The sequence below is a fragment of the Carettochelys insculpta genome, chromosome 1 (genome assembly GCF_033958435.1).
Source record: "Carettochelys insculpta isolate YL-2023 chromosome 1, ASM3395843v1, whole genome shotgun sequence".
NCBI lineage: Eukaryota > Metazoa > Chordata > Testudines > Carettochelyidae > Carettochelys > Carettochelys insculpta.
The window spans coordinates 154,989,464-155,011,193 of record NC_134137.1 but is presented as its reverse complement, the minus strand read 5'-3'; the positions used below and the strand labels follow the sequence as shown (position 1 = coordinate 155,011,193).

General features: G+C 42.6%; 1 protein-coding gene across 1 annotated transcript in view; it reads right to left on the bottom strand.

Moving 5' to 3' along the window:
• The window catches only part of PHEX (phosphate regulating endopeptidase X-linked), a 168,295-nt gene extending 146,844 nt beyond the window's left edge, over positions 1-21,451 (bottom strand). The window contains exons 1-3 of the mRNA XM_074983374.1: positions 20,813-21,451; positions 12,821-12,889; positions 9,523-9,684 (exon numbers count right to left, since the gene is read on the bottom strand). Of these exons, the coding sequence (XP_074839475.1) occupies positions 9,523-9,684; positions 12,821-12,889; positions 20,813-20,936 (355 nt within the window). The 5' untranslated portion in view covers positions 20,937-21,451. The remainder of the gene's footprint in view (positions 1-9,522; positions 9,685-12,820; positions 12,890-20,812) is intronic.
• Positions 21,452-21,730: the final 279 nt, after the last annotated feature.

The following is a 21,730-nucleotide window of genomic DNA, read 5'->3' as shown; positions in this document are numbered from 1 at the left end:
GATTGAAATGAAACCTGGGCACCTCTGTTTAGCACAACTGACCAGAATATTAAAAGTCTATTTGGCACAGAGCTGGTAGGCCCCCATGGCTCCAGAAGTGGCAACATGTCCCTCAACTCTTGGGTGGAGGGACTGCCAGGAAGACTCTGCATGCTGTCCCCTAGCAGAAAGCCAGCTCTGCAGCTCCCATTGTCCAGGAACACAGCCACTGGGAGCTCCAGGGGCAGCACCTGTGGACAGAGGCAGCATGCAGAGCCACCTCGCTGCACCTCTACCTAGGAGGTGGCAGAACATGCTGGCAGCTTCCTGGGAGCCGTCCGAGGTAAGCACTGCCAGGAATCCACACTTCAATCTCTATCCTCTCAAGCCCTAGAAACCTACTCCCGTCCTTTAGGGGAAACATTGAGTTTATTCTATTTGGGGGAAGAGCTGGCAACCATAAGCCAGCATGAGTCAATCCAGGAGAGGCAAGGAAATGTATTTCTTTTATATCGTGGTTTTGTATTTTTATTAAGAGAACAACTTGGGCCTACCCTGAAACCCATCGTAAAGAGGCCAAAGTTAAGAATTCAAACTCGCCAGCAGAGGACTGATTTCCCCTAGCCCTTCTGGCCAAAGTGAGAAATGCTGAGGCTCATGTGGCAAAAGAGGTGTCTCGTCACACATTCTGTGAACTAATATGTAAAGCACTTCAGGCTCTATATCATTACAGGGGCTGAGGTACATTGCACTCATGTGGAGATCTGTTCAGTAAGGGGAGACTGAGACACTGAGGTGTTAACATGAATAATAATTATTTGTATCCATAAACATGCAATAGTTATTCAAAACTCTGCACACATACATCTAGAAAATACTGGGCTTTTTAATGTATACATTTTGAACCAATGTTTATAATCTAGAAACCTTCTATCTCCCTTTTTCATCATAATGAGACTGTCTCCCTACATCTTCCCAACTCACCAGCAAAGGGAAGTGTTTCGCAATGTGTCCTAAAGATCTCTTTATCTTCGGTGAACTAAGAAGAAAATTTGCTCAGGAGTCAAGTCTACCTCAGTCAAGAACATCCTCCTATCAACCTCCTGTTGTTTAAACCTGGAGTCAGATGCTTTTTCTCGACTTAGAACTACTTGGTTTTCTTCCAGTTTGGAGTAAAAGTATCAAATTTCAAAACTGCTTGGGCACTAAAATGGTGCCCCAGCCACAACGTAGTCTTCACAGCTGGACATCCCAAAGCCATGGAGTCTGGAAGCCCTGTTGTCCCAAACTCCCAGGCATTTTGTGTGGCTGGGCAGCCCAGAAGACATGAATCCTTCAAACCCTGTGGGGTGGGCAAGCTGGAAAGAATACCAGACAGTTTCTGACTGATTCCCCTCGGACCCCTGCCTGGGTTCCACTGGAATTTTACTGACACTGAAATATAGTTGTATTTCAATTCTGACAAATCAGTAACTTCTGACAAAAATGTATCTTGTCTGAATTTTTCCAACCATCTCTACCCAGAATAGCTCTGTAGGAGCAAAGTAAATGAGCAGCTACACCCTAAACTTCACCCTGGATCAATGGCTTTCCAGTACAGATCACAGAGCACAGGAGATTGTTAGGGGCATTTTACGGGAAGTACAATTTGATTCAAAGGTAGATGGATGTTCACAGTTCCTGCAATGTCTGAACAGCTTCATTCAGAGCCCTTGTAGAACAAAGTGCAGTAACCCACTCTGAGGTGACAGAGGTATTGGCCATTGCAGGCAAGATCCCCACAAAAAGAAAGGCTGAACAAAAGACATAAGAAACTTAATAGACACCTGCTTCTACCTGGACATCTAAGACCAGCAAATATCCAACCACACGCCCGCGAGCTATTGGAGGCACTGTTATAAACTTCTCCATTCTGTCTGGTTGCTTCCCCTGGCCTATTAATATCACTTCTGAATGAATACATTTTAGTCGGCTAGCCCTCAGCATGCCCCAAGCACTATCTACCCTGGGGTAGTCACTAATCTGTGCAGCAATAGTCAGACGATGTTTAAGTCTGTAGATGAGGGTCAGTCGTATATCAAAGACTCCACAGCCCAAACTTGAACCATATAAATAGTCCCATACCACTTGTCAATCAAAGTAGAGGTATGATAGAATGGAAACATGTGGAAACTAGCGAAATAGATCCCTCAGCACAGAAGATCAATTACTCAATGCTGCCTTCTGGCGTCTGTCAGAGGGAAGGGAATGCATGAGCAAAACAGTCTGAAATCCCCTAAATCTCAGCATTTACGCAATATTTTTAGGTTCCTGCAGTCATATAAATGAAAAAGCTTTTCTCTGCAGAAAATTCCTGCAAATGATCTTACAAAAGACTGACTGCGCTGCAAAGTTGTTTTCTTTGTTCTCTGTGTCCCACTCTTCAAATTACCTCCGCAAAGAGGCTTCTGTTTCTCTGTATTAGCCCTGGTGTGAATTCCTTATTTCATTTAAGAGGACTCTCCTCTACAAATAGCAATGATAAATACTTTAGATCAACAGATTAGACTGAAATAGATGCAGGATTAATATGGGATAAAATCTGTAATTTTTCTACAGTTATGAATTAAAGGTGAGGGCCTGAAAGACACCTTCCCATACTGTTAATGTAATTCTAATGAGTTCTCTTATGTAATCCTGTAATTTTTTGAATGTTTGCACAATTTTGTAATTTATTGCATTTTGTTCTGCAGACTTCAGATGCGGTTAAAGAAATTTTAATGGTGCTGATCAAATTGCATGGCAGGTTATGAGTCCTGATTCACTCACCCTAGGATTCCAATTTTGCATAATTTGCAAAGAACCACTTGCATTTAAACATTAAGATTATACGGTGCTCTGGAAAGCTAAACAAAGGTCAACGATCAACGTGAAAATTCAGTTGGAACTGAAATAGTTTAGCAGGAAATGTCATGGTAAATGAAATGCATTTACTAACTCAGAGAGAAACAACAAACTTAACTTTATTTCACCTTGAACAGAAGCAGCGTGCTTGATCTTCTATTTAAACAACACCAGCAGTATCTAATATGTTTCTTCTGTTTTGAAAGATTCTACCATTTTGCAAGTCGTTCCTTAAAGACTGAGAATTCTGCTGCGACTGAATCTCCATCAGGCTGATGGAAACTCTTGAAGTGCACCTAATGTAATTCTGACACATAATTTAAAACATTTGATTTACTAACTACCCATACAAGCTAGTTGCACTCATGTAGGTCCCAAAATATTGGAGAGACAAGGTTGACTCAGATAATATCTTTCGTTCTGTTGGTGAGAAAGCAGGGCATGAGATAGGCGGAGGCAGGAAGAGAAATAGGAAACAGGAAGCTGCTTTCAGGCCTTGTGAGTTAAAAGGGTCTGGGGCTCCCAGCTGCCATCACAGCTGTGGCAGCAACCAGAGCTTCGGGCCCTGTTAAAATGCTATGGGAGGCCCTGGCCATGTGGTCCAGGCAGTGCAAAAGGGATGGTAGGCATGGGCTCAGGCACCATGTGCCTCAGGCCATGCCCCTTCTGGAGGACCTGGAGCCAGCCCCTAATCTCTCCCCAGAGACCCAGTGTTTGTGTCCTCAGGCCTGTGAGAGAAAAACCTGAGACCTCTGTGTTGCTTGAAAGTTTGTTTTTCCCACAAACAGAAGTTGACCCAATAAAATATGGTACCTCACAAACCTTGTTGCGCATCCCAGAATCCAAGCACAAATAGTTATATCCTAGAGAATACACAACAGACAAACCAAAATTCATCGTAATTCCAAAAATATCAATCAAAAAGTTGGATGTTAGATTTGTAGGCCCCTGAATCTAGGTCACACCCAAAATTACACTGCCCCAGTTTTCAATTCATTACCTACCTGAATTTTCGCAAGTTGAGGGCTGGGTTACTGTATGCTACCATACAGTGGCTTAAATCTTGACCCTATTGAAGTCAATGGAAATCTTATAATTGACTTTAATAGGTTTAGTACTTCACCCATTATGTGTTGTTAAAGTGCTGTGGATAGAGTTCACTTCAGGATTTTGTTCCGTTTGTTTTAGAAAAAAATCTTAATTTTATGAGCATGCAAAAATATTTAGAGAGGAAAACAAGATTATTTTAGGCTGAATTTGTTAAAAGCAAGTAAGGCAAAAGTTTAAAAGCATTAAACTATTTCATATTCTTGTGGACTATGAACCCAAACTGGACACCAAAATGTAAAACAAAAGGAGCATAGGTTTTAAAAGGTTTGCAAACTAAAACATAATCCACCACACAAACAAAACCCCACAGTTGTCACAGTTGTCTTGTCCCTTCTCTACTTTTTACCACTGATATGTGGAGAAGAGGGCAAACTGAATACATGCCAATCGATGTAGACACAGAAGTGAAATGAGGACAGACGTATGCATGGATTTATGTGGAAGGCGGCACCTTCTCTTTAACACAAGAAGGGGATACTATCTCCCCACCATCCATGCTTTCCTACAATCGGATATTTAGCGGGGAGGGGAGGATGATAGTTTCTGTGGGCCCCCAGGAAAGGTGTGTGTAGGGGCAGCTCTATGCCCTGGAAGGGGTGTGGCCTCTGGCAGAAGGAGTGGGTCTGGCACGTCCAGCCCTCAGTGCCTCCTAGGTCAGAGGTGAGCAAACTATTTTGTTGCATCCCCCTTTTTGGCCCTGCAATTAGCTGGGGCCCCCCAAACTGTGGGAGGACCACAGGAAGGGATGGGGGGGCACTCAGGACGGGGGCGCCGCTACATGAAAAACCACCAGCTCTGCACATGCTCCTGCCGCAGGCTCCACCACCTCCCCAGCCATGCTGAAACCACTAGGCCCTGCCGCTTGACTCAGGGCCCCTGAATATTCCAATTGGCCTAGAGGATGAGGTGGAGGCCGCAGAGGGCTGCAGAAGCAGCGGAAGCTGCGGGGGAGGGGGCGGAGTCAATTGCACTGCACCCCTCTTACAAAATGTCACACCCCCATCTTTGCACATCACCTTCCTAGGGCACAGCATTGTCCCCCTCCCCCGCCACCACCCCCATCCCACCCTGGCCCAGCCCTCAGCACAGTAGTATGGTGGTGGTTTAAACAGTCCATGGTGCCCGTCACCACAACTGTCACAGTAGCAGCAGCTGCAGTCAGGTAACCCAGGCCCCTTTGAATCCATAGGCCCCAGGGCAACTACCTCCTTTGCCCCCTTTGCCAGCATTTAATTAGTTCTAGTGCCTGCTGGAACAGAGCCAAAAGACAATCCATGTGGCCCCTCTGCTGGGCTAAATTCTGTGATCCAGGGAACACTGATCAATCATCTAATTTCTTTGCCACTTTCAGCCTTTCCTTTCTTTGTTATTCACCACCAGGGCGCACATCTTTCACAGACAAGCTGCTTAAATACTCCTGCGACTCCTGCAGCTGACACCGACCTTGTCCTGTACCATATTCTGGTCTCTTTTTTATCAGCATCTTGAAAGAACTAACTATGGTCTCATCTCAGGTTTCAGATATATTACAATCTTATCCTGTCTTCTTCACTGAATCCCACTCCTTTGCCTACTGCATATCAGCAGTCCAGTTCTAATCCTAATATTACTGTTAATGAAGGTTTGGGAATCCCCGTTTCCTGTTGTCCATGAATCCAAAACCATGAATCCAAAACCAAGACATTCTCTGTTTGCTCATGCCACTGAAAAACCAGAATCCAATGACTGCTGCTTTTCAAAAACAATACCTAAATCTCCCTCCAATAATTTCTTTTCTTTTATACAGAAATAGCCAGAGTACAGTAAAGAAACCAGAAAGTATTTCATGTTAAGTAAGAACATTCCATAAAAAATTGCCTTCCACTTATATCATCTCAAAAATATAAACACTGAAACCATGACTTTCTGCCCCACAAATGAGAGAGTAAGGGGATGAGATAATATTAAGTTGGTTCAATGAAAGGTATTACTTCACCCACCTTGTTTCTCTAATATCTCAGGACTGACAAAGCTACAACAAAACATAAACAAACTATGTTATCAGAGTAAGATTAATAGTTTTCTTTCATGTGGTATCTCATAACGTGGAACTTAAGTAGAAAACAGTCCTTTAAAGATTTTTTTTTTAATCTACAACAGGGAAATGCAATAAATAAATAAAATGCAAGGTGCCCCTGAAAGTAGTTAGAAGACAGAAGCCAAAATATTTCACGTGGGTGCCTAACTTAGGTTCTTCAAATCCACATTTAGGCCCATAAATAAGGTCTCAGATTTCCAGAGGTGCTGTGCACTCATCAGCTCCCACTGAAAGGGGCAGAAGCAGACAGACCAGGGACTGCTGCACCAGTGGGATGTTGTAAAATGGGGCTGACCAGGCAGGGCTGGGAGCTATACAGCAGAGCACACCACACACAATGCAGACATGCTATGACCCAGGCAGTTCCTCCTTTCCACCCCACGACACCATTCTGAGGGAAAATTGTCAGAGTTTCCCAATGGTTGGAGCAAAGGCAGCCAAATCAGGCACCCGCTGCACACTTAGAGCAGTTTCAATACTTTTGACTGGACTTTCTCTACCCTGTGCTCATTGACCATTTTCTCCAGCCCTTCCCCTCCCCACCAAGTCTCTTCATCTCCACTTCATTCCACACCTGCCGTCCTTTCATCTTCTGCCCTTCCTTGTTCCCCTCATTCCCCTTCCCTTTTCTTTCCATTTTACTGATCCCTTCGTCCCCAAACCCACTTCCTAAAAGTGTTTAAATGAGAGGCTTGGCATGGTTTCCTTCACTAGTGTTATCTGTTAACAGAGCTAGTATTCCCCAGACCAGGACAAGAGGCGGGGCTGAACCAGTAGTTTACTTTTTCAAGTAGGCCGGCAAACCTAAACTTCAGGAAAAAAACATTTCTGAAGGTGTGGGAAAGGAGAAGTTACACACTTTAGCGTATTACTTAGTGCACTTGCCTGGGATGTCCATCTCCCCACATGATTCACAGGAGGGATTTGAATTCACAGGTCCTGTCCTCTCAGCTGAGTGCCTTCAGCACTGAACTACAGCATCAGCTTCATTCTCTCCCTGCTGCACTGAGCGTGTGTGCACAGTAGACTCTCAACGTTCTGTACACCAGAATTATGAACTAAACCAGTCAATCACACATCTCGTTTGGACCCACAAGAACACAATCAGACAGAACCAGAGGCCAAAAAGTAGTCAAATATGGTACTGAGTTAAACATAAACTACTAAAAAATAAAGGGAAAGTCGTAAAAATGTTTGGCAAGGGAAGAAAATGGTTTCTGCGGTTCTTTTATTTAAAATTGGGAAGATTAAAAGCAGCATCTTTCTGCTGCATGGTTATGTTTCAAAAATGTATTAAAGTCAATGTACAGTTGTAAGTTTCTGAAAACACTACCGTAACATTCTGTTACTATTCAACCTTGCGCAGAGTTACATTTCAGAGTTACTACAGTTTCAGAGCCACAAACAACCCCCATTCCTGAGGTGTTTGCAGGTCGGAGGGTCTGTTGTATGTCGAGAAAATGGAGCTACTTCAGCAGGAAAGATTGAGAACAGCATAGTCAATAAACTAGTGGTGAGGGCACTCCTTCAGCGTGGGACACACTTCAAATCAGGTCCCTGAGCCAAGGAGTATTTAAGTATTTATATAACATGGAACTCCCTCAGTACATGAGATTGAGAACATCCTACTGTAGAATATCCTATTGGCCTGTGCTTATGCTCCCCACTCAGGTGAGTGCCCTCAGAGTTCAAGTCTGTGTTCCAAAAGAGGCATTCCAACCTGAGTCCCTCCCATTCCAGAAAATAGTCCTGCCCACTGCTTTAAAGGGGGAACAAACACACACAGTCTCTCTTCTCATTCTGGGTCTGGAAAACTTTTGATCAACTCTGCAAAAAGTTTGGGATCAAGCAATATAGCATTGTTCATCAAATGTACCAAACAAATTTGCCCTGCTCTAGTGAGAGTTAACATATATTGTAGTCTACAGTAACTGTCCATAGTGACTGAATAAATCTTGCTACAATGCTAATTAAATCCAGCTTATAAAAAGTTGCCATCTGAGCAGCCTGCTATATCATTTTGGCAGCAGTAAGGTTAGGAAAGTATGACTTAACCCAGTTTCCAGTACTAAGTTTTCCTGGTTCAGAGACATCCTCAAGAAAGACCTAATGCAGCACTAATTATACCATGTTTTAGTATTTGTAACTGAGCACAGCTATAAAAACAGTTAATGGTATCTAGAATTAATGTGCACTCTATGCTGACCTTACTGCAGATAGTTGGGATGCATCAAAAAAATCCCTGCAGGCAATTTATCCAATAAGTCTATTTTAGTGCAACACAAAAGTGCTGATCACCCTCTGTTCTGCTGTGCTCAGAGCAGGCTGTGGTTATTTCAGCAACACATTTTCACTGTGCTATGTTAAGGTACTTAAAGGATAATATTAAATCTTGCCCACCAGTCTCCCTTCCATTACATGACTCACCATTTTAGTTATGATTATAAAAATCTGACACTTTTTCCTACCTAACAATCATCATCATCCGTCTTCCTTGTAGAACTTCCTGCTGAGGTGGCATTGGTATGGAGTCCAGTGCAAAAGCAGGTCATGTTCAGATAAAAATATCTACCTCCCTACACACATACACTTCAGGTTATTTTTTCCTCCGGACACACATTCTCTTAAACAGATTTCTGTTTTTCTGAAGGCAATTCAGGTATTTTAAGTGCAGCTTCATAAGCTTATTTACTAGCTGGCTAAGGAATTTAAAGGAAGCAGAATACAAAGATCTGATCAGCCTTCTACTCCAACAAATGAAGTAAACATGCTCAGAGCTTTGCAAAACATAGTTCTTCAAACAGTCTGTGGACTCTGCTACACCACCACCTCAGGTTAGATAAGCTTTGACTAAAATATCACTGATCAGACCCAGAAAGGAGAGAAAAGATCACAAGTAACAATGAGTGAAGGTAAGTGCACAATATTCATCTAAAAGAATATGCTGGTGAGCAAAATACAATATCATGTGACAAAATCACCAGATAACAAAGAAGTCACATCTGTAGCATGTGGACTGCTCTCTCTTCACTCTCTGTGAAAATCAGGCTAGTGCATTTTACTAAGTCTTTGTCCACTCAGAGGAAATTTATGAATAGAATGAGTTTTAAAACCCGTTAAAACGAGTTAGATCACCAGTGTTGATAAAGCTTGGACAGACAGTCTCATTTTCACTATTTCATTAAGAAGTGCCTTTCAAAAATGGTGGCAAAAATGGATCCCCCAGGTCTCATTAATTTTAGTTCCTTTTCAACTGAACCTGTGAGAAAATGTGGTTTTATCAAGTGATGTACTTCTTCTCAAACCATCAACAAAAATGCAATGAAAAGAGAATACGATGTTGTTCTGTTGGATGCTATTCAACATAAATCTACATGAAGGACGGGCATGGAGTCAGTACTTCTTCCATACAAAGCCAGCTGACAAGCTGCAGTGGAAAGAGTTATCATTGTTCTCAGAAAGAAAGTATATACCTTTCAACTTGAGGTCCACATTGTGCCTCAGCCAAGGATAAACTCCAAAGTTTGATGAGTCTTCTGGAATGGGATTATTAGATGTCCAGCCATCACAGGCAAACCGAAAAAAGTTCTCACAGGGATCCACAGACCGATTTATTTTGCTTAAGATGGAGGCAGCTGTAAAATATCACATGGATTTATGGAATATTTTGGTAAAATAGAAAATCATGCACCATTATGCAAGTTGAACCACACTAATATGGCACCATGGGGACTAACTGGGGCTGAAACAAGAGAATTTCCTGGACCACAGAAGTTCAGTATGGTCTAGCAGCATTACAAACACATCCACTGCTTACTAGGCTCTTAGAAAAGACACATATGGGTAAACTACAGCTAAATAACAGCACAGAACACTGAGAGCCAGGACTGGTGGTTGTAAACAAACTTTATGGGATCACATGAAACATAGCAAGAACCATAATAAGTGGTCATCCAGCTCACTAACATCATGCCGGATTATGGATGTTGCCAAATGAGAGAGTGCCAGACTAGAGAGGTTCAACCCATATTCCCAAAAAGGCACTTTACTCACATCAGTTATCAAAACAAGGCTTTTCACCTTCATTAGGCATGCTTTCGTCTTGCAGTTTCCTGAATCTAACTTTGCCTATACATATGCCACAAACCAGCCCAAAATATTGTGTTGTACTGTATTGTGCATGTATTGTAAGAATTCATTTGGACAAAACTGCTGTTTATTGTTATGAGATCTAATTATCCATGAAGCCAGAACTACAGTAAAACCTCTATTTGCCCATTTCAACTTGTGCGTTACTTGGATTACTGCAAGTCAAAATCGTGAGTAGTGGGGGGCCGGGAACCAGACGGCTCCCAGCTCTCTTCTACTCCCTGGCTCCCCTCCACTTGCAGGAGCCAGGAAACTGACCAGCACAGCAGCGGTGGTCAGTTTCCCAGCACCCCACGTCTTGCGCGAAATTCAACTTACACATGGTTGCCTGGGAAGTACAATTTTGTACTAGAAATTGAACTTACAGAACCTGAATAGAAACAGAATCTCCATCTTGTCAGAATTGCACAAATTCTATCTAGCTGTTTAATATCAGAACATGTCAATCAATCTGTAATTAGTGCAGCTCAAAATTATACGTTTTTATATGCAGACATGTAGCACTAATGGAAAATGTGCAAAGTTCCTTTGAAAAGAGCAAAGAAAAAAACTTCTTGTTTCACCTTTGTGACTGAATGCCCCCTGATTATTACTAGAGATGAAACTCTTCTGATAAAGACATCACCAATGGTCAGTGACTTTCAGAAAGAAAATTTAATTATATAGCAAAATGATCTCTGTCATGGTTATCATTAAAAAATTGAACTCCATAATATATGGTTGAGGCATGTAATCAGAACAGATCTGAAATCTAAAAAGCCTTGCTTTCCTCGGATCCAGCAGAAGCCATTTGTACTTATGGTGGGTGTAACTCAAAAGATTCAGAAGGTCAGCTCAATTTGGCTAACCATCCATACTTTTTGAAGTTTATCCAAATAAGTTTGCTTCAAGAATTAGAGTCTGATAAGATTCACAGGCTTTGTGGTATCTGCCGTTACTTATGTTGGAAATGTGATTACAGGAACTTCCCCTCTGTGGAATGTTTAAATGTTCTACAAAGACAGAAAGCCCAGGACTGGTTCAGCTGGAGTTTTGATGAGGGTTGGTTTGGTTCCAATTAATCAGAATTGTTCTTGGATGCACCCTAAATACATTTACATTGTTTCTTCCTTCACAGTGTCCAACAAGCACACACAGGTTTAGGAAGAAAACAATGAAGCATGTTCTATATTAGCCAAAATGTAGCCTTTTTTCCCTTGTAGTGCAAGCAACCCCCTCCTCTTACCTTCTGCACTCCACTCGTGATGTGTCAAATATTAGAGACAACATAAAACTGAAGCCCTGAACTCCCTTGAAAGTGAAGATCCGTCTCCACATCTGTATTGTATAGCTTGGGAGCATCTTTACTAAATATAGTGCCTCCTGGATGCATTGCCCTTTGGCAATTTTTGCACAACTTTTGAACTGTTGTAAGACAAGCTCTGGTCTAGACCTCAAGAACATACTGAAGGGATTCATCGTTTAGTGCATTTTGAAGACAGTTGTAGCTTTCCAGTTCTGACTCTGAAGTCTATATGCAAAGTGACAGTTTTCGCTGACCTTGCCAAAAAAATTCAGATCAGTTGCATCTGTGCACAACTTATAAACGTAATAAAGAGGAAGAAAACATTTCACATAAAATATGAGCACCAGTTTGCCACAAATCTCAAAGTAAGACCCATATTTTTTGAAATTCTTAAACATTTACTCAGTTTATTCCATTCTATTACCTCCTTGTTTTTTGGTCTCTCGTATCTTTCAGGGTTTAGCCTCAAGTAGTAGTGCCTAAATACCCTGTCAAAAAGTTGTTGTTAAAAAAGGTGAAATAAAAACAATAACTGTAAAAAAGTCTCATTAAAAATTCATTCTTATGAGATTTCCAAACCAATTCTGTGGTCTTAAGAAGTTCAAGGTTTCAGATGCAATACATTATGAGGTTCAGTCTATTAGTAGAAAAAATACCCTCCTCCAAAGATGCCATATTGTCAACTTGGTTTCTAATTAAATATTTTGACAACAGGCATTTCAGATGTACTGAGCACTGGTGTAACTTAGCTCTCATTAAAGTCAATCAAACAACCCCCGCTCAGTGGGAGCTGGATTAATCCAAGGTTGAGCAGTATAGAATATTCCCCCTTGACTTCACAGGGAATTTTGCCGTCAAATACTTACTGTCACCAAATGCCCCATCCTGCAAAAATAACCACGTGGTTCTCCTAATGGACATGGCAGTCTGCCTGACTGCAACAAGCCATTGTTACCATACTGGGTAGATTAAGTGGTATTAAGATGGATCAGGCCATAGCACACCTATGTGATTATTAACATTTTGCTGATTAGTCGCTTGGCTGGCTACGGAAAAGGAAGCTTAATTAGCATGAACGTACATAAAATGACTCTATCCATCATTAGGCCTACAGTTAAAAAAGGAGAGAGAATAGAGTAGAACATTACAGCAAAACAAAAACCTAAGTGAAAAAGAGCCACTGTAAAATTTCTGCTTCATTGGTTTTTAAATGATCTCAAAATGTATTCATTGAGTTAAAAGGAATCATGGAACTGTAGAATATTATCAATATTTAATGTCTCTCAACCAAAGTATTGCAATTATCATATAAAACAAGATTGAAAATGTTTGCTTACCAGCTTCAACGCATTCTGAAGTCAAGCAATACTGTTGCTTAGGACGAAAGTTTATAAGACCTTGGCTAACTGCAAAATGGAAAACAAACTGGGATCATTTGTACTGCAACAAAATAATTGTTAATATTTTCACAAACATGCATACTAAGTAATGTACTTTTTTTAAATGCTTGTCTCAATAAATTCCACTTGCTAGATGGATGCTGAGTGGCATTTAATGGCCTGTTATATGCAGAAGGTCAGACTAGATGATCTGGTGGTCTATCAAACAGGTACTGATGTTTTGTTTTTAAGAAATCTAAAAACAAAAGCATGAAGAAGCAGGCACCTTGCCTTCAGACAACATTAAATGGCTAACACTAGGGCATCCCTGAGGGAAGACTAGTGTACCAAAAATGCTAGTTCTTGGACTTACATCAACACATTAGCTATGTCTACACTACAGAGATCTTTCAAAAGTTCTTCTAGAAGATCTCTTTTGAAAGAACTTCTTTTGAAAGAGTGCATCCACACACACAAAAGCAGATCAAAAGAGTGATCTGCTGTTTCAAAAGAGAGCATCCACACAGCTCCCCCACTCTTTCCAAAGAACAGGCCAGGTATCGAAAATGAAGACCGTTGTTTCAAAAGATGGGCCCTGTGTAGCGTCTACACACTTTTTCTTTGAAAGAAGCTTCTGAATGGGGGGTGTTCTTCCTGAATTTGGTTTCAAGGGTTGTCATAGCCGGGGGTGGTAGCGGGAATAAGGTCCCACTATCTATAAAATGCTCCCATGGCGTGCGTCTCCAATAGCCTCTGACAACCGAAGTCCAGCTGCTGGCCTTCACGTGTGGCTTAGTTTCTAAGCCCGGTGAAACTGTTTGCACTGACAGGACAAGGAGCAAAGGCGGGTGACTGGCACCTTAAAACCAGCTGCTTCGGGCAGATGCGGCTCGTCAGCCTGGGAAGGCGGCCCACCTAGGAGAAGGAAACTCTGATTTAAAACCTCCGCTGCCTTGCAGCGATACCTAGTCATGGGAAAGGCTTCAGGAGTAAACCCCAAGGAAAAATCCGGAGATGGAGCCCCTTCGGCAGTTTGAGGTTGTGCTCTGTCCCACTCTGGCAGCTCCTGCGACGACATTGGTGCCAAGCTGTACTGGCTTTCGCCTTTCCCTTGGATTACTTCAGTGGTGTGGAGAGGGGGAACCTGCTGCTGGGTATCAGGTGGTTCTTCAAACTTACTTGCTCAGGCCTGCGCCCTGGAGAGGACACTCCAGCTTCGCTTTCTGAGCCGTGACACAACACGGGAAGTAGCAGTTACTGGAATTAAGCCACTGCACTCGATTGGTGTAGAGTGAGGTGCCAGGGGTTGCTCCCGACAGTGGGAGAGGTCTTCGGATCTCATTGGGCAGCTACCGGCCACCTCAAGCTGGGCAGCCCCCAGCCAAGTAGGTGCTGCCTCACCACGGTCCACTTGCTCCACTGGGTGTGTGGGGCTTAGGGAATCACTGACAGGTGGATCATTAACCTTACACCAGGCAAAACAAACAAACAACAAAATAATCCAGCCTTCAGGCTGGGCACATGGAATGTAAGGACCATGACTCCGGGCCTTACAGAAGACCTACAAAGCAAAAGTAACCCCCAGAAGACAGCAATCATTAACAAGGAGCTGAGAAGACTGCGGATGGACATCGTGGCCCTCTAGGAAACAAGGCTATCATCCTCTGGATGTCTCAGGGAGAAGGACTTTTCCTTTTTCTGGCATGGGAAGCCTCCAGAAGAGACCAGGGAACATGGTGTTGGCTTCGCAATCAGAAACAGCCTAGTTGGCTCAATCATACCACCAAATGTGGGAACTGAGAGAATGCTGAAAATCCAGCTTCAACCACCAGTGGGCATGGCCAACATCTTCAGTGTCTATGCGCCTGCTTTAACTTCTGCCCAGGAAGTTAAGGACAAGTTCTATGATAAACTTAGCATTGCCATCAGTGAGGTACCTTCCCATGAGCTGCTATTCATCCTTGGTGACTTCAGTGCCAGAGTTGGCAGCGACCACCATAGCTGGCCATCCTATCTGGGACAGTTTGGAACAGGGAAGATGAATGAAAATGGACAGCACCTCCTTGAACTCTGCTCCCAACATGACCTCTGTGTAACCAATACCTTCTTCAACGTCAAACCCCAGCACAAAGTTTTGTGGCGACACCCAAGATCGAAACATTGGCACCAGCTTGACCTCGTCCTCACCAAACGCAGCCGTTTAGGTAATGTCAGGGTGACACGTAGCTACCACAGCGCAGACTGTGACACTGACCATTTGCTCGTGTGTAGTAAGGTGCACATCCAGCCATGAAGATTCTTTCGCTCCAAAAAGGAAGGGAGGCAAGACTCGTGACCCTTCAAAAGTATGCGAGTTTGTCCAAGCACTTGAAGAGGCCTTGCCCTGCCCAGACGACACTAATATCAGAAAGAGATGGGAACAACTACGGGACACTATCTATAATACTGCGATAGCTACCTTTGGAAAGAAGACAGTCAAGTCTGCTGATTGGTTTGAAGCCCACACTGAGGTGCTGACGCCCCTGATTGAGAAGAAGAGACAGGCACTGGCTGCATGCAGGTCCTCTCCCAGTGAGGTGAACCTGCAGGTGCTCCAGTCTGCTCAGAGTCAAGTGCAGCAGGTTGCTCAGAGGTGTGCCAATGATTACTGGCTCCAACTCTGCTCCAAGATTCAGCAGGCCGCGGACACTGGTAACATGCGAGGAATGTACGATGGGATCAAGCAGGCCATCGGTCCATCACAAAGAAAGACTGCCCCCTTAAGTCGGCCACAGGTGAGGTCTTGAAGGACAGAACCAAGCAGATGGAATGCTAGGTGGAACACTACTCACAGTTGTATGCCAGAGAGACCGTAGTTACAGAGAGAGCCCTGAATGCCATCGAGCCTCTGCCCACCATGACTGAACTTGATGCTGAGCCCACCTTGGAGGAACTCAGCGATGCGCTAAAAGCACTTTCTTCTGGAAAAGCCCCAGGAAAAGATGGTATTCCCTCAGAAATCCTCAAATGCGCCAACGGTACCCTAGTTTCAGAGCTGCATGGAATACTTTGCCAATGCTGGAGAGAAGGCAGCGTACCGCAAGATATGAGGGATGCTAACATCGTTACTGTCTACAAGAACAAGGGTGACAAAAGCGATTGTAACAACTATCGCGGCATCTCCCTTTTCAGTACCGTGGAGAAGCTATTTGCAAGAGTTGTTCTGAAGAGTCTCAATGTTCTTGCAGAGAGAGTCTACCCTGAGTCTCAGTGTGGGTTCAGAGCTGAACGGTCCACCATAGACATGGTTTTCTCTGTTAGGCAACTACAAGAGAAGTGCAGGGAGCAGAACAAACCTCTATATATCGCCTTCATCGACCTGACCAAGGCATTTGACCTCGTCAGCAGAAAAGGTCTGTTCACGATTCTGGCTAAGATCAGCTGTCCCCCAACTCTGCTCAGCATTATTAGGGCCTTCCATGAAGGCATGAAGGGGACCATCGTATATGACGGATCCACATCCAAACCCTTTGAGATTTTCAGCGGAGTGAAGCAGGGGTGTGTGCTGGCTCCAACACTGTTCAGCATCTTCTTTGCAGTTTTGCTCAAATATGCCTTCGGAACTGCTACAGAGGGCATCTCTCTCCGCACGAGAATGGATGGCAACCTCTTCAAACTGTCGAGGCTTAGAGCGAAGACCAGGGTGCTTACAAAGTGCCTAAAGGAGTTCCTTTTTGCTGACGATGCAGCTATTGTTGCTCACGCTCAGCAGGAACTGCAGTCTCGCTTTGCGGATGCATGTATGGAATTTGGCCTCACAATCAGCTTAAAGAAGACCCAGGTGATGGGCCAAAACGTGGGTAATGAGCCATTTATCAACGTGCTAGACTACGAACTGGAAGTTGTCCATGAGTTCGTGTACCCAGTCTCGACGATCTCGGACAACTTGTCACTTGATAGCAAGATCAACAAGCACATTGGAAAAGCCGCCACTAGTTTCTCCAGGCTGACAAAGAGAGCATGGGCCTCTCTAACAATAAGCTCACTGTACACACCAAGGTGCAGGTCAATGCAGCCTGTGTTTTGAGCACACTGCTGTACTCCAGAGAAACATGGACTTTGCACTCAAAACAAGAGCAGCGGTTCAACGCATTCCACATGCACTGTCTTAGGTGCATGCTCCGTATCTCATGGCAGGACAAGGTCCCCAATAGCGCAGTGCTTGAGAGGGCAGGCACCGCCTCCATGTTCACCCTTCTCAAACAGAGGCGTATGTGCTGGCTGGGCAATATCTCACGCATGACAGATGGCCAAATACCAAAGGACCTCCTCTTCGGTGAACTGGCGTCTGGAAAGAGGCCGAAAGGGAGTCCTAAATTGCGCTACAAGGACAAGTGCAAGCGTGACCTCAGCGCTCTCTCTATCAGTGTGAACACCTGGCATTCGCTCGCCTCAGACAGGCATGCCTGGAAACAGGGAGTGAAGGAAGCTCTTGCTATGTATGAAACTACCTTGGTGAAGGAAGCGGAAGACAGGAGAGCCCTCAGGAAGATCCGTGCCCGTGATACCAGAGCGACATCTGCCTACTGCTGGTCACAGTGCGGAAAGGACTGCCACTCCTGGATTGGATTGCACAGCCACAGAAGACACTGCTCGAATCAGTCCAACTGGGGCGCAAACCCATGATCCCTCGGGATTGAAGGATGCCTACTACTACTACTACTTCCTGAATCAGGAAAGGAAGAGCGATTTTGAAAGTAGCACCACATTCTTTCGATTTACTCTTAAAGAATGCTTTTTGTGTGTAGACGCTCCATGGGCTCTTTCAAAAGAGCCCCCTTCTTTCGAAAAATCTTTCAAATGAACTTGCTAGTGTAGACACAGCCATTGTGTATTTGCCAGCTTTGAAGATCTCACACCCATTTGGTCATTTCCAGTCTCAAAGAGATATGTAAATTGCCTTGTGCCTGAACACTGTATTTTTTGAAAAAAGCACAAGTCCAGTACGGTAATTAAAAATAAAAAAAATTGATTTACAGTATCCCTATTGGTTTTCAGTAGAACCATAGCTTTTTCAGAGGCTTCAGACAGCTACTGTGCAGTAGGTTTTTTACTGATTTTCAGAAGCTTTCCAAGTCAAATATTTCAAAATGTTATCCACAAAATATATTTGCAATTCCTTGGGTGGGTTAAGTAACAAATCCTTTGAGCATTGCTGTCTTGTAGCCCTAGTCTATCCATGGAAAAACAATTTTGAAAAAATGTTGAAATGTATTGGCTGTTCCTGTTTAATGTGATTTGAAAGGGAATCACTTTTTTAGCTTCTTCAAGCTGGGGGCTGGGAGATGGCAAATTTTTCGAAGACCTGCAAAATTTTGAAATTTTGTTTTTCCTTCGCTCTTTCCTATTTCTTGAGTCCATTAAAATGAATAACACCCAAGACTGATGAGGGGGAAGCTTTCATGTCTCCTACTTTCGAAAAGATGCCGAGCAGAAAAAGGAGCCTAGCCCTTAACCATTCTATTGTTCTCAGTGTTAAAATGGGAAAAAAAGAAGGAGGGGCTGGGGAAATCTGACATTTCAAAACTATTTTGGTTTTCAAACAAAATTTCAACACAAAACCAAAACATTTTGTTTTATTTGGAAATTTCCTGTAAAAAAACACTTGAAAAACATTTTTAGTTTCAATTAAACTGTATATTTGGAGGGAAATGATTTCAGCTGAAAAGCTTGGACCAGCTCAGTTGTCTTGCCTTCTGATGTTACTAGAACCCATTATTACATACAATTGTGATTACATTACAGCTATTCTGCATCTACTTCTTAAGGTTATTTCCAGACTTCTAAGAAAAGAGGAGTATAAATACCAGTGCGTGAGACCACTTTAAAAGCCACAGATACAATCTCACTAGTCTTACTGTTTGTGCAGTCCAAAGTTACCAGTGAAGGGGAAAAGGATAAACTGAAATTGCTTTAATCTCTGCTCTTGTTGCCAATGAAGGCATGAGGAGAGTGATCTTTCCTAAACCTGTGGTCCTACCGCCAGAGCAGACTAGGTTGAACCATGAGTTACTAAATGTATATGGGATTAGGAATTCCTAAAGATGCTTGATGGAAAACTGAATAGTAGATTTCTCAAAGTGCATAGAGGCAAGTTGACTAGGGAAGGGTCTGTCCATAGAGCAGAGCTGAAATCAATTATTTCCAATTTGGCATCTGGCATTTCATGTGGAATCAGAATCAGAATTTTAATCTACGCTCCCCTGGCAGAGGCCCCAGGAGAAGTGACAGTTCAGCGGTAACTGGGTGGATGGTGTGTTCATGGACTTGCCACTGCTGGGTGTATCCATTTTCTTTTTCCTGGAAAAGAACTCTATTGACATACCTTACCAAAAGCTGTGGAGGTGTCTTAGTAGAGGACTTGCATTTCTATGCAGAAAATACAAACAAGAAACCTCACTAGTTTTTTCTGCTTCCTATAGACTCAGACTCTGATTTTCAGAGATGCTGGGCATCAACAAGTCCCAACAAAATGAAGAGGGGGCTGTGGATGCTGGTGATCTGGATGCTGTTCCCAAAGAAATCGGTAGTAGTTTTGCCATTGGATCACTCAGTGCAGCAATGGCCCCATTAATTTTATATGTCTCTTTAGCTGTATGTAATTTTTCTCTGCATTTTCATTTCTAATCATTGGATACAGAACCTTACATCTTAAGGGAACCTGAGCAACTTAGCTTATATATTATCTACTGGTAACAATACAAAGACCTCTTTCTATTATTATTCCTGTCTGTATGAAACGCTGCTCTTCTAATGTGAAAAAGCTACTCTGATATCAATATTTTGTTCTCAGACTGTGCATCTGATTCTGCCAAAAGTTTTGGATATATGAAGTTTCATGCTTAGCTAACTTCCCTGAGATGCCTTGTGTTCTACGTGCAGTTACTCATGCATACGTTTTTTTTCAGGCTCAGGCCCAACAGACCCTAGCCTGTTGCCATAAATTTTCCATATAAAAGATTCCAGCTGACATACAGCAGATTTTTAAAAAGTGGTGATGGGTTGATAGATCTTTCAAACAAGACTGTAAAAGATCTGTGAAAAATAAAATGCATTTTCTTATAGGCCAGAATCACAACTGTGTAAAGTGGCATAGCTAGGATAAATTAAAACAAATTACACTGATTTATTCCACATGAGGACCTGATGCTGTACAGTTTTTGTAAAAGACAGCCTTTCCAGATGGTTTCCATTTAGTATTAGGCATCTTTGGCTCACCATTTCACATTGTTTTGCAGATCAGTGTGTGTGCTTTGAGCAATATTCCAAAAAAATTCCTTTACTGTAAACACCAGCTCCCAGGGAGGAAAATATTCCTTTTGCCACTCTGTTCAACTGTAGCTAACGATTCTGATACAAATCGCTTAATTTCATCCAGAATGAATTTATTATCATCTTTCTGAAGAAGATTCTGCAATTCATCACAGAAAATAATTTAACTGTTTAGAAAAATGTGAGGATGATTTAGTCAAATAAAAACCAAACAAAATGAATAATCTCTATGGTTCCTTAAAGCACATGTATTATAGCTCAGTTTTCTGCAAACACAGAAAATATTAATCCATATTTGTCAGAATCTATCAGTGAAGCACCTTTGGTGAGATGCAGAATCATCCCAGACTCATCCCAACTATGAAAGAACTGGATTCTTAAGAGGGCACATTCTACTGAATACTCCAATTTAAGTAAAGTATTCACAGGTTAGGTGTTCACAACTATGCTAGCTTGTGTTGCAGCTCCAAGCTATAACTGTTTAACAATGTCTGAAATATGTGCAATTCCATTTACGATAAAAGGAGAAAGGTTACAGTCAAAAATGTGCACAGGTAAGCCAAGAGTATTTGCATGCAGGCAAGAAGTAGAAAACCTTGAGAAAGTTTTAAATTTGCTAACATATAACTTTTAACTTACCCAGAAAAAGTGCAATGCCCAGCACTACAGTGCTACTTATGAACACAACAAGGGCTATCCGAAGGGCTTTGCTGGCAGTCCTCTTTGCACCTGGCACTGAATTCCCCAGTGCCTCTCCTTCCATTAGAGTGAACTTAAAAAGCACTCAAGAAGAAATCTTGTTTTCTTTTTACTGCCGATGTCTGGGACCTCAGCTATTCACAAGTGCTAGTTCTAAGCTTTGTCTTTTCTGTCACTGTCTTATTTACAGCTTAAAGTTCCAGTCATGAACCATCTCCTACTCCACACTCTATCTCCAAAAGAAAACACACACATAAAACACTAGCTGCCGTAAGCCTTCCTCTGACCAAGACTTGGGATGACAAACAGGGACTACTTTATTTACAGCTCTTGCTGTCTGCAAAATCCGTATGAATCAATCTCTTAATAGTCCCCTTTCTCAGTTCAGACTATGAATATTTCACAGTATTGCTGAACAGATATTTTAGCTACTCAAAAATATAGTGATAATACCCTTTATTATCAAAACTGAACTTCTGGTAATCTTTTCTGCACTAAAATCGGTGGAGTGTTTTTTCTTGCTTTTATTTAAAGAAACTAATTATCTGTTCAGCTTCATTATTTTTGCTTTAATCATGCTTGCTGCATCATTTGTCTTCATTAGAAAATGCATCCTCTTGAGTGTTCAAATCCCTTTATAAAGATTCCTGGGGAGAGGGTGGGAGGAGGGATTGGGATATCCTGTAGTATTTTATTTTGGAAACTTTGGGCATGATACTATGTGCCAAAAATCATAGTCATGTTCAGATGCTGTGCAAAGCAGTAATTAAGACAACCTACGGAGGAATTGAGAGACCTCTTAAATTTCAGACAAGCCATATTCTAAGTTCTGTGGTCCTGCCATGTCAAAGACCCCGT